General features: G+C 35.0%; 1 protein-coding gene across 1 annotated transcript; it reads right to left on the reverse strand.

Annotated features, from left to right (window-relative positions):
* Window positions 1–5,493: 5,493 nt before the first annotated feature.
* Window positions 5,494–13,518, reverse strand: LOC113075917 (KICSTOR complex protein ITFG2-like). The gene is made up of 12 exons (XM_026248570.1): window positions 13,304–13,518; window positions 13,073–13,168; window positions 12,947–12,988; window positions 11,733–11,907; window positions 11,509–11,648; window positions 11,284–11,432; window positions 11,091–11,185; window positions 10,223–10,276; window positions 9,813–9,904; window positions 9,518–9,635; window positions 7,163–7,336; window positions 5,494–5,627 (listed from the first exon to the last, which is right to left on the reverse strand). The coding sequence occupies exons 1-12, from the start codon at window positions 13,397–13,399 to the stop codon at window positions 5,548–5,550; spliced, it is 1,311 nt and encodes a 436-aa protein (XP_026104355.1). The 5' UTR covers window positions 13,400–13,518; the 3' UTR covers window positions 5,494–5,547.
* Window positions 13,519–14,448: the final 930 nt, after the last annotated feature.

Raw genomic sequence — 14,448 nt, forward strand, 5'->3', positions numbered from 1 at the left:
GTATGGCTGTTATTTAAAATGTAAACAAGAAATTTTCATAGGTAATGCAGTAGATGTATGAGACTAAAATGCAGGGAATGAGCTTCCTCACCCCACACAGGTGGGGATAGGGGTCAAGCTTTGATTGACATCTTGATAGAAAACCAAAGAAATAAACAGAACAGTGTTTGGGCAATCTCCCAGCCCCTACTCAACACCAATCCCATCAGCCTTCAAAGGCGTTGTGATATTTCCATTCCCTTGCTAAGCTCTCCCCGCAGGGATCGGGAAACATCTGCCCGAGTGTGCAGGTGGAAAGAGAAGCATTGATTAGAGGAAAAGACTTGCATGCTGGACACCAGATTTGCAAGTCCAACATGAAGCGGTGGAGGAATAAGAAGGAAAAGCCATCTTCCTGTCCATAATGAACATCACTAAGAGCTTGGGGTTTTCACAGAATCACAGTGGAAGGACCACAGAGGTGTTTAATATCAAGATCTAATGAGCTTTGCACCTCTAACGGCACAAGTGACGGAGGATCGCATTGAACAGCAACCCCGCTGCCAGCGGGATAAACATAGGGGCTTATTAAAACTGCCATTTGTGTTTCCATCGACAGGAGCGCCTCGGAGGGGGCTGATGAGATGATAGAACGAGGGACTATTAGGACCAGCACTAGATGAGTTAAGTGTCCATTAAGAAAATGGCTGGAAACGGAAAACGAAGAAGCCATGGAGCCTCTTGAAGATACCGCCTCACTGTCAATCAATGGACTGGAATCCCTCTCGGTCTCGCAAGGATGCAGTGAGGGGGAAGACAGACACTGGCATTAGTTTCAGGGATTTGGAGAGGCATAATCTTTCATGATTCACTCCCTTCCCACCACGATCAGAAGTGACTGGGTTAGAAGAGGCCAGCGGTATTTGCCGAGGGCTGGTTCTATTGCACATAAAGAGGATATATTATTATGAAATGGGTTTATGGAAGATAAACACATTTAAAGTAAATGACCCTGATGTGAACAAAATGAGAATAGGAGGGTTAAGACAAGATGACTTTGGACCGCTTTGCCAAAGCTGATATCATGCACGACACATATTTGGACTTTTCGCACTTGATTAACATAATCCTGGGTCATTTTTCTGGGTAGACTGTATGAGGTTAATAACAAGAACAGCATGTGAGGATGTTTCAGTAAGTGCTTGTTAATTTGTAGCAGTAATCTTCACCTCTTCTGCGGCTCTCAAATCAAATACTGTATAATGCAGGTTTGACATTATTGTGATTAGTTACACAAACTAGTGATATTTGTTTAATGTTGAATATGGTCAGGAATAATATGTGCTTTATAATATTAATAAACAGCCAATATGTTAACAACAGGCATGTTAATTGTAGATAGTGAGAATTGGTCCCTTTACTAAAGTGTTACCAATATTCTTGTGGAAACCATGACTAGAATTTGAGACTGATGGATAGAATTTAAAATAATAATCTTTTGTAGCAGAATAAATGTCTTTAGTGTGATGTTTGATCAATTCAAATGCCCTTGCTGAGCTAAAGTATTTTCCAAGAGTAGTGTATACAACTTTCAGTTAATTCTACATTAGCATATACATTAATATAAACCCAAAAATGAAAGAGCCCACTGGCATTCCTCATTACATTTCAGCAAGATAAATGAGCCTAATAAATGAGCATGTGCATGCTGATGAGTCATAAGACGCAGCAAAAATTTTATTTTGTACAATCAATTACATAACATGAGTCACATTCAAGCACCACAGACGAGAAACGTTCATTGATGCAATTAACCTTGATCATGTATTACAAACGGCATCAGCACGAACACAAACACATGAAGACACACTTGCACCCACACGTCATGTCCTTGTTTTATGTGCAAATAGGCCAAGGAGCCTCTGAAGAGCTTGGCTCCTGGCTGTCAGTAACCATAGTCTCCAACTCAGCTGGCAACTCTGGACTACTTCCTCTAGCTTTAACCAAATCTGACACACCATTACTCTTATCCAGGAGCTTCCCCAGGTGCATTCATTTCATCTTCACAAAGTAATCTTCTCTGACCCCTTTTGGCCCACTCAAACGGTTTTGAAATGAAAGAAAATTGTGCTGTGTCCCAAACAATTGAAAACATGTGTACATGGCACAAGAGTCTCTTGAGCCTCTGTGATGGAGTTCACACAAAAACACTTTCAAAAGAACAGCATCTGGCACAGTCTGAGGGGTTTTGACTTCATTTTCAGAAAAAAATTGGTACAAAATTAGGGCAGCACCTTTCAAAAGGTATAGGCATTTAAGGATTTATATTTATACTTAAGGTACTAATATGTACTTTTTAGGTAACAGCACGCACCCTTTAGGGTAAATAAGGTACAAAAGTGACAGCAGGTACAAAAGTAAGGCACAAAAGTGACAGCTTTTGTATCTTTTTTTTTTTTGTGAATATGATGTTGAGCTTATTGGTATTGGTCAATATTATTATACTTTGTCACATACAGATATTACATAGAAGCTAATTCTGTTTTTTAGTTGCGCATGCACACTACATGCAACATAATTCGATCTTCAACATAATTCGATTTGCTGATATTTTATTAGACCTAATCAAACAAAATGTGTAATAGGCATCAAAATAATAATAGAACATTTGTGTAGGATGTAGTCTAAGCTAACAGGCTAATCTGAACATTTATAAGCTAAGCTAACAGACAAATTTATCTATTTGTGTAAGGTATTGTCTAAGCTAAAATGCTAATTTGAACAATAGTGTGGGAGCTAAGTTTCTAAATTCAATATCTGCAAAGTGCACTATATAAGCTAACAGGCTAATGTGACCAATTATATAAGGTATGGGCTAAATTAAAATGTTAATTTGAATGTTTGTGAGGGGTCAAGCTAAGCTAAGCCAACACGCTAATATTTAAACATTTGCATATGCTATAGGCTTAGCTAACTTTAAAAAAAATAAACAACAAAGAATGAGAAAGTTTGCAAATGTATTTAATAATGTTTTATTTATTTAAAATTTCTGTCGTTAGTTATTTACTGTTCTTTGTACATTTAATATGTACATCAGACATTAAATACAGCGCCCAATAAAGCCAATGGCTTAAATCAATGACAACATTTTCTCAGCAGTTTTCCATAAATATAGGGTTCGGGTTCAACAGATGATCGCTGGTTTGAATGGTGCATTCTGGGAATTTATTTGGGACTGTTTTACTGCACTGCAATGATTCTGACAACGGAACAGTCCTAGAAAAGGTCAACTCTCTGGGAAGTGCATTTGGGGTTGAGACACACCCATAGATGTTATAAAGGATTCTCAGTGCAATGACAGGAATTCTTTGCTTTTCTTTGCGCAAATACACAATCACTAACACCTGGAACCTCTAATAAACCCAGACACACACACAGCTGAAGCCTGCAGCACAAACAAACTCAACCAACTTTCATATTTTGGCTGAGAAGACTCCCATGGGTGGTCTGTTCCCAGGGTCAGCTATCAGCTGGCTCCATATCAGCTAGTTTTTTGCCCAATGTTTTCTTACAGCTGGACAATGAGTTCAGTTCACACAGAATTAATCAAACGCACCTCCATTTAGAATTCATGATCACAGTTTCCATACTAAAAACTATCAATAACACACAGCCAAAGCCACCACAGACTTCATGTCACACAGTGCCACTAATTTCACAGTGTGATCCTGAGGAGTAGGTTTCTCTGATGGCTACTGTGCCCATGTATGGTAAAACAGGAAGTAGCTTTGACGAGACCAACGAGTGCTGACCATTCAAGTCTTTTTCCTACTATGCACTTTTAAGGGAAATCATTTTGTGCATGGATTTTTGGGTGGCTGAGGAATCAAATGAAATTCCAGTCCTTGAACTGTTCGATTTCTTAGAATAGATTAACAATAATAGGCACATCATTAGATGATGCAAACAGTAACTTCTTCCTTAATAAAAAAAAAAGGCTTTATTTAGAAAGAAATGTTTTATTTTACATGGAGTACATGAAATGTTGACTGATTTTGAAATCACAAGACCAAATGTTGTTATTGTTAACTAGAATTAAACTGTTAAAGTTGAAAGACTAAAAATAACGGGAAAAAAGTCATTTAAACCTAACTAGTAATATTAAACATCAACAAAAATATAAATGTACTTAAGCTTAATAATAATAAGTAAGAAAACGCTACAAAATATTAATTAGTATATTAATAATAATTATAATAATTAATATACAATTCTAAAATAAAATACGAATATAACATTTTACAAGATTTTTTTCCTTTGTTTAGTTTTTGGTATATTTTTTATATTAATAATATTATTATTATTACAAATGAACAAAACTTATAATTTAGTTAGTTGATCATATTTTTTTTTTTATATCTGTTGAGGGAGAAATCCTAAATGGTAAAAGCCAAATAAACATAGTAATTTTATACTTTCCAGTCTTCAGTAATAATAATCAGTTTAATTCTCAGTGTGTGAACTCTTGAAAGGCTAAAGCCGTGTTGCGTGGTGAACTGCAGACACACATGGGACTAACAATGTTTCAGTACAGCTGAATTTGAAGATGGACATACGCTTTAACCTGTCCTCTCTCCTCAGCAGCAAGAAACTTCATAACGCATGATGACACCTGAGCCCATCGTTGCTCCTGCCCTGAAGTAAACACACACAGCCACAAAAAGCTGAAATCAATGGGTCTTCCTCTACTCCCTGAAGCACAGTCTCTTCATAATGCATGAAGCTCCACAGGCTCAGAGCAGGTGGTGGGGCACTGAATCCTCCCCCTGGGCTTCTCCAACATTACAGACACAAGGTTTCCAGGCTTTCCCTGGAAAGCATAGGTCTACTGCTCGATTCCTGGCTATTACTCATCCTCTGCAGTTATACATCTCTCAGTAACAATCAATACTTCTAAAACTGAAACAGTATGAATCTTTTCTATTACACCGTACCTTTTGAACTCTGTAAACACTTCTCGGTGTTGAGAAGTATTTCTATAAAAGACTTCACCAGACTTTCAGAAACAGTCTGGTCAAACTCAGGCATTCCAACTTTATTAATTATTTACAAAATGACAAGAAATTGAACAAGGTGGAACCTAAAAATAAAGAGCTAAAGTTAGACATTGGGCAGTGAGGGATTGAAAACTGGTTTACGTCAGGATGTCAGCTTCAAGTTCTTTGTGCTATTTTTTTTAGCATTATTTTTAAAAATGCTTTCTGTAATCTCATTAAATGTATAGAATGTTTTAAAATTCAGTAAACCAAATTAACACAAAACAACAAAGATTCAATCCATTGCTAACACAGGTGTTGTTTTGCCATCATGATGCCACTTCCTTTTCACAAAAAAAATAATAAGGCATATTATGTTAAAGATATAAACATTTTTAATAATAATAATGAGAGGAAACAGTGACAGAAGAATGAACTGAAAAGCATTAGTAGCAAATGACACACATAGACACAGAGGAAATATCCTGATGTACTTTTATTAATTCTATTTACAGAAATGAAGAGTCGTGATTCATTCTGTGTCGTCTTTCGCTATGTTCCCGTAGAGCACGTCTCCAATGAGTTTCCGAACCGCTACTGTATCACTGATATCTGTAAGGTGCAGAGACACACAAACCCAGAGGTTTTATGCTCATTTGGTGATGTGTCTCAGAAGCAAAAAACTGAAAATGGTGTTGATACAAACCAAAGCATATTTCAAGTCTGTATGTGTGTGTATGTGGGTGTGTTATGAATAGGAATGTGCCAAAAGCACTGCGTGTAGTAATTATAAATGTAAAAAATGGGCACGAACTGAGCCCTTTTTGTTGTCAGAATCCATTTTAGACTCATCGAAGATATTTTGGAAATGCCACGAGGAACATTCATCAGAGGTACTAAAAGCCTTAATTCTAATTCATGCCTCCTAATGCTTTCTCAAAATATCCCTTTGAATACATTTGCATAAAATAGTTATTTTACAGATTCAGTAAAATTCGACTAAAACAAACTTTCCAATTTACTGCTACTTAATATTAGACAAACCCCTAATTTTTAAATGTTCCCTCTGGGAATCAATAAGTCAGTAATTAACCTAGAAATAAAAAGCTGCATGGAAACAGAAAAACACATCTGTTAAACATTCTAAAATTGACTGGAAGTATAAATAATATAACATAGTAGAATAGAAAAAAGGATAAAAGACTAAATCTAACATATTACTAGGGTTGCAAAAAAAAAAGTGGAACATTTCCAGTAAATTTTGGAAATATTTCAGGATTTTTTGAGAATTTTTGGAAAGTTTCCATCCCATTGCAACTCTACATATTACATTTTATTGGTAAACACATTGATCTTATGTTTGGCATGTATCTCCACCTACAGTTTATCCTACAATCATCACGAATCGTCTCCCATCTGCACCTCTCCATCTTTCGTGACTCCTCTCACCTGCAGGCATTCAGAGCTGCTGCGTCCTGTGGCACGGTAAGCTAATAACGCTTTGAAAAATCACGTTGTGGGAGCACATCAGACTCAGGAGATGAATAATTAACAGTGGCCCCAGGAAGTCAAGCTGGCTTTTCATTAACAACTGTGCATGTGGCAGGAGTCTAACTGAGCAGAATAACCTGACCCCCTTCAGTCCAGTCAAACGCTTTCCAATACTAAGGCAAAGTGTGCCGCGTCTCAAGGAATTGAAATGATGTGGCACAAGAACAAGAGTTCAAGAGCCTCTTAAGCCTTTGCAGTGGAATCCGCACTTAAACACTTTCAGAAGAAGGACATCGGTGCAGGGTTATTTTTTTACACCAGAGATCTTTTTCTATGCCAGTTTGCACAGTAAAATTCTAGACTAGAGTTCAAAGCAAAATTAGTATCGATTCAGAATATAATCTCTCTTAACCATTATCGGTCATAGTCTCAACACTAAAATGCATGTGTTTCATAACTATGTAATGGCTTGCGCTTTGTAGATGTTTGATTACTCCCCACAATTCTGATTTTTTACAATTGTAAATGTATTCAGAAACTTGATTTCGGTTATACAACCTATTTTCATCAGCTCCTCCAGATGGTGATTGTGATTGATGTTAGAAACAACAATCACACACACACAAACACACACACACTGACAGATGTCCACTCACCCACTCCCAGTCTGTGAAGCAGGTCTGAATACTCGGGTCTCTCTTCCAGCACACTCAGCAGGTTGGTGGGCTCCATCCTCTCCAGCTCCACTCTCCAGTACACATAGATCTTATGGTTAAAGCTCACGTAGACCAGGCAGGGGCTGTTCCTCCCATCTTTACATGCATACTCGCCTAATGGAGAAATTTAATGCATGATTAAAGACAACATATTACATTAAAGACTAGAATAAGTAAATAAATAAATGGGAGTCATAAAAATGGAAAGTTCTACAGGTGATCTAAAGAGAATTCACAAATTAAAGAACACAGACGCAGCCGGATCATTTCCATAATGACCAATGCAATCTACCAAGACCAAATGAGCAACTATCCCATTCATGTTGAGCATAAAATCAGTTAATACAAGCTTTTTTGGGTGTTAAATAATGGAACAAATACTAGTAAATTGACTACTACAAACCACCATAAATATTGTGTTTGAAAAGAAAACTCCTACAAATGCATATGAAACAATGTCAGTCGCAAAAATAACAATGTCTTTGCTCTGATGCTAGCTGTTAGTAGATACGGCCCTATATTACTAAATGTCAAAAATATAAAATTGTAGTGTTAAAATAACTTACATTTAATAAAAACTAATTATAATCTAATATTCTTCTTAATATTAAAATATAATTGTACATTTTTACACACACACACATATATATATATATAATATTTTATTGCAAATAATAATAATTAAGTTATCATATTAAATTACATTTATTATAATAAGTTTATATTAACGTTAAAAAACTGGTATAATCAAACAGTAAGTAAAATAATAATGATTAAGACAATAATAGCAAATAACTAGGCATTTCAATATAACTGATTTTAAAATACAGATATCTCCTGTCTTGGATTGTAATTGGTCAATACAGCATTTCAGCAATGCTAAAATACACAATATTAAAATATTTGTTTAGAACGATAGATAAATTCAATTTTTTTTAATATTTCACATTCAAAATAAAATACGTATTTAACTAAAATGTATCCTTTTTCTTTACTGCCTACAAATAAACGAAGATAAATAAATATAAAGGTTATGTTGCTTACCAGAAATAGGTTTTATGGTTTAAAAACCACCAAGATACAGCAGTATAACAAGAACATGGTCATGTGGTAGACACTGATAGCTATTTGAATTAACACCTGTTGCTTAATGTTTAAATTGGACTAAAAAAACAAAGGATCAAATATGTAAATTTATGCAAAAACTCTGTTTACTATACCTGCTAATATAAAAACATCGATCAACACGTTTCGAGCTGATAAGCTTGAATGAATGCCTAAACCTCAGCATTTTTGTTTACACTTTTAAATGGAAATGACCAATCAGGGTTTCACTGGGGTTGTATGGACAAGGCCACAGAACGTTTCACATGCCGTCTGATCGGTTTAGCATTAGAATGTGTTTTTCTCTGGAGAGACCTCTCCTCGTCATTCCTATCATACAGACTCCCAGAGACTGGGGCTGAATTTTAATGAGCGCACACTGCCTTCACATTTGCTTTCTGCATTTTCACAAGACGACAATGAAGACACAGGTGTATGAGCTGATAAAACACTATCCGTACGGTGCGAGGCTTTGTTGTACATGAGTCAGTGCCTTTCAATGTCAACGTGAATACAAGGCATGATGCTTTTGTGCACATCACATCTCTCCATCAATTTAATCCTCTTAATGCAACAAGTTCAATACATCAGCGATGTGCAATACAACAAGAAAAAGAGAGAGTGGAAAAGTTGATAAAAAGAACAGGAAGGTGCAAGCAGAAGTGAAAGAAAGAGGTACAGAAATAAAAAAACTAGTTATATTTTCCAGCCTGTAGGCTCTTTATTCATATATATTTATATAAAGAGAAATAGTCTTTCTATCCTTAACTTTAAGCATTAGTCACATTATGCAGTTTTTATAGAAATATATTAATTACATTTAAGTACATTCACATGAATACCCTTTTTTTTTTTAACGATTAATGTAATAAAATTTTTATAATTAAGTTTACTTAATATTTTTGAAAGTAGTAACTTATATTTAACTGTAAATACAGTAAAACATTAGTATTTTAAAATATGATTCAAATGTAAAATAAATGTTTTTGCTATTTGAATTTATTTGAAAATGTAATTTATTCTTGTCATTTTCAGCAGCAATTTGTCTTCACATGAGAGTCACATGATCATTTAGAAATCATTCTGTGCTGATTTGGTGCTCAATTATTATCAATTATTCTCAGTTTAAAGACGAGTATGATCACGGATATGGTAAGATTAAATCTGATAAAGAGCATAAGAGAAGCTCACCAGCACAGAATGCATTCACATTCTCGTCAAACTGGAAGCGGACCACCATACGTGCATGATCGATGATGTAAGTTTGGCCGTCCCAAGCACAGGCCACCACTTCCTCTCTCCCATCACCCTGTTTAAATGCACAAAAACTTTAAAACATTTTAGGCAGAGCAACTTTTTAAAACATGGAAAAGCTCTAGCATCGTTTCTTTGCTGATGAAACTCAGTTTGATATTTTGTATAGAATGCAAAAATATAAAAATATACTTTAAGTGTTTTTAACATTTGGTGCCATCATCACACTTACAGTGACATCCAGCTTCTGGAGGGCAAAAAGCTGGTGATCCACCTGCACAGACCACAAGAGCTTCTCAGAGCTGTCCATGAGCTTCAGCGTTCCTGAAACACCACCGTTCAACCAAAAACAACCACAACAGCTAATGAAAAACAACAACAGCTAACCAATCAATAGCATCAATCCACTGCCGCCTAAACTAAAATAACATTTTGTTGTTGCGTTGAGTGTGTACTTTGTAACTGAGTGGCTATGGAGAAAGACGTGAGGAACAATACTACACTTTTAGAGTAAAAAGGCAATCTTCATTCATACACACCTGAGCCCAGAGTGACCAAAAACACAGGTGTCCTTTGGTCTGTCACAGTGGGCTCATGTTCACCCCACACTGAATAACCCTTGACATGAACTGGTGGACTCACCGTCAAGAGTGCACAGAGCAAACAAGCCGCCTTTAGATGAATCATCCTTAGAACCTACAGAAAGTAAAATAAGATCCTTCATTAGGTTTGCTGAAACTGTGACAATTATATGTGATAAGCGATGGACCAATGTTAAAATAAATAATGTCTAAAATACATCTTAATTTAAATACATTATATACCCAATTTCATACTTCATTTTGAAAAAATTATATAATTTTGTTTTTTTTAGTTATTTATTTAATTCTACAAATAGTGATGATATATACAATTATTTAAAATAATTAACACAAATTAGAAATATATTAAATACACAAAATGTTTTCTAAAAAATAATTTTAAATCAAAATAAATATTTTATATAATATAAATGAGTATAAAACAAACTAAAATTTTTTTTTTATAAAAAACATTTTATTATTTTCATGTAACCATTAGTTAAGCAATACATGTGGCCATTATTCAAAATTAAGTACATTGAAAATAACAGGAAAAGCTAAAATAAATAGTTTTTAATGCTACAAGTGAATTTAAGCATAACAACATTGTAATGTACAGAATGAAAATGGATATGCATTTTGAGATTTGCCAATTAAATGTTAAGTGTTAGATGACAGCAAAGTTAATCTAAAAAAGGGGGAAATTAGCATGCACAATCACACATCAAACAATGACTAATAAAACGAATCTTAAACAATCTCGGATTTCAATAGCCATCATGGTACCAATATGTGTCCAATGAATCCCTATTCCTGACAGTCTTTAAATGTTTATTTTTCTACTAGCTTCTTAATCTTATTATTTTATCTGAATATTTTATTCTAAAGTTTTTGCAATCTAAATGTATGACAGCATGCTTTCTCAGTACCTCTGCGGATGCTGCCTATCAAATGAGTGGACACGTTCTTGTTATGGATGCGTCCACTGGTAAGATGAAGGACGACGTCTCTGGAAGGACCCTCCCTGTTTACACATACACAAGTGGAGTTATTCCAAAAGTCAGTTCTGCTCTGAATTATATAGCACTACTAGAACATTAACCCTCATTGTGGTTTTCTCACCTGCTGGGAGTTGCTGTGTTTTCATCCCCAGGTCCTGCAGCGCCCTCTTGTGTCCAAGAGCACATCAGAATCGCATAGCCACAGCCGGGCTGAGACACCATTAGTTCAGGAAGACCTTCTGGACTCGGGTTAACCGAGAGACTGTCAACCTGGTCAAAGCAGATAAAAAGGCTGTAGTCATTTGACGTGGTGTTCACATTAAGTTTGATGCATCTAAATCAGTACCTGACCCTCCAGAAGCCATTTCTTCAGTAAGACCAGCTGACCAGAGCTCAAGTCTGTAGCATCAGAGGGTTCCTCCCACCTAAACGCCCGCACCACCCGGTCTGTGTAGCCAACGACAAGCTCACAGCGCCCGTCTCCGTCTTATAAGTGCACAAACACTTCAATATTTGCATGAATTAAAAAGGTTTAGAAATTTTTGAGTATGTCATACGCAAACTCCCCACCGATATCACTGATGAGCATCACTTTGGTATTAGCGGGGATGTGCTGGGTGTAACTGGGCTTCTGCTCGTCCCCGAGCGAACCGTCCTGCTGACTAGAGGAGTCTGCCTTGGCTGCAGCAGCGCTGATATCAAACAGGTGAAACCAGCCCTCCGCACCCACCGCCACAACAAAGTTCTGCCATGCACAAATGTGAAAGAGTGACTTTTTTCTATTTAAAACAAAAGAACACTAGCAAAAATGTACAATGGCATTTTCTAAATGTAGAACCATTATAAATGGTGAAGCTAGACCGTCAAGCCAAAAATTGAAATAAATAAAGACAAATACCTAAATTAATGAATTAATAAAATGCATTAATACAATACATATATTTAATATTATTATATTAATATTTTATTATTTAATAAATAATACAATAAATTAATAATTTTGATATGATTTAATAAATTCATATTATATATACACACGCACATATATGTATATGTATATGTATATATATATATATATATATATATATATATATATATATATATATATATATATATATGTATGTGTGTGTGTGTGTGTGTGTGTGTGTGTGTGTATGTATATATATATATACATATGACATTTGTGAATTATATACAATCAATCATACCACAGATTTAAGATGATTTTTGATGATGATTATTATTATTGTATATTTATTAGATGCATAGATTCACTAGTGAAACATGAAGAAAAGGAATCCGCACACCAAAAAAATTCTGGGCCCTTATTTTCCCAAACCTCTTAAGGCTAAAAGTAGCTCATAACTAACTGATTTAGAAGAAACTGTTAAAAATAAAGTACTTTAGACTAAAACTGGCTCCTAAATCTGTGAAGGGACAATTTTGCTATATCCTTGTTTTCATTAACCAGAGGACAAGAAGTAACAGCTGTTCTTGCATCCAGTTTGGTTTTCGTTTGCATGTCTTACTATCAGCCATGATTATTCTACCCTGTTAATTAACAGGCTGTTTATATGCATATTCACTAATTATCTACAAGAAGCGTACATATAAGAGGCTGAGCAAAAAGCAAAGGTTTCAGTCGATCCTGGACAATCTCCCAGTATTAATACAGTATTCACTGACCAATAACATCTAAAACATCATTATACCATGGTACCACGATTGGTATTTATTTATTTTATTTTTGGTAAAGGTAAAAAGAGAGAGAGAGAGAATCTTACCCTTCCTTTGTTGCAAACATCTCCCACTCCTACACACGTTAACTAGGAATAAAACAACATTTTTTATTTTTTAAATCAAATCATTCATTATTCATAAAGTACCAACTGTAAGGTCTTGCTCCTCACCATGCCCACACATGTTCGCGTCATCCAGGGCTTACTGTCATCGTTTTTATAAATGTACAGCTTCCCACTACTGTCTCCTACCACCAGCTCATTCAACTGCAGAAAACAACACCATTAACCTCAAAAATGTAAGCTATTTTAACAGATATCAATAGTTAGTTGACAGACACCTGGTAATTATGATGATAAACGGAGTCATCTATCACACACTCGCACACACTTGGGACTTACGGAGTCGTTATCTGCATCTCCGAGACAGATGGCGTGAGGAAAGATTGTTCCGGTGAAATCTAAACTCACGCGCTGCACATAACTGACCGAGCGCATGGCCTTTCAGCGCTGCACACTAACGATTAGAATATATTAAACAAGCACTTCTATGAGACAAATCATATTTCAGCTGCACTTCCCCTCCAGTACAAACAAATGCACATGACCGTGCTTCATTTCAAAATAAAAGCCCTTGTCTGTGACCTGACCCCGAGTGTGTGAATTAAATAATTGTGACGGTCTTCTTTATAATCTTATAAATTATTTATATTTCAAACAAATGTCGTTCTTTTGAAAATTCTATTTACCATAGAGTCCTGAAAAAATCTAGCACGTATGCCTGAAAATAAATAAATGAGAATATTAAGCAGCACTGCTGTATTCAGCATTGATAATAATAATAATAAAAAATGAGCACTAAAATCAGCATATTTAAATGACTTGTAATAATGGCTGCTGAAGAAAATTAGTTAATAAATTTATATACAAATGGATAATTTAATTTATAATATTTCACATTATAAATCGTTTTATTGTATTTTTGATTAAATAACTTAAGCTAAGCTTTGGACTTCTTTCTAAATCACTGTAAATTTTACCAATCCCAAACTTGAACAATAGTGCATGTTCAAAAATGTGCCATTTCATTAACATTTACTCACAATAACTGCAGTAAATGACATTTCGAAACTGCTTTCACAGTATTAGACATCAAGTGGCATAACTGCCATTAAATGCATTGCTGACAAAAATAAGCAACAACTATGAAACAAAAACAAGTCATATTTGTTTAAAATATTTTCCTGTGATTTATTTTCTTTTGTCAGTTGTACATATGTAATTGAATATACTATGTCAAAAATGATACAAGTGACATTTAAGGAAGGTTTGCAATATAAATGTACTATTTTGCCATGTTCCCAACATTAAGTGCTGACTGACTAAATAAAAAATAAAAAAACTAATAAAAATGTAGACTATTGATATATATTTATTTAATTACTGCAACATTGTCTCTAAAATCCTAAGCAATCAAGTTTAATGAAGTAAAATTCAACCCCCATTCATGGTTCTTTGAAATATGCAAATTATAAGGGTAAAATTGT

The sequence above is a fragment of the Carassius auratus genome, unplaced genomic scaffold (assembly GCF_003368295.1).
Source record: "Carassius auratus strain Wakin unplaced genomic scaffold, ASM336829v1 scaf_tig00018020, whole genome shotgun sequence".
Classification (NCBI taxonomy): Eukaryota; Metazoa; Chordata; class Actinopteri; order Cypriniformes; family Cyprinidae; genus Carassius; species Carassius auratus.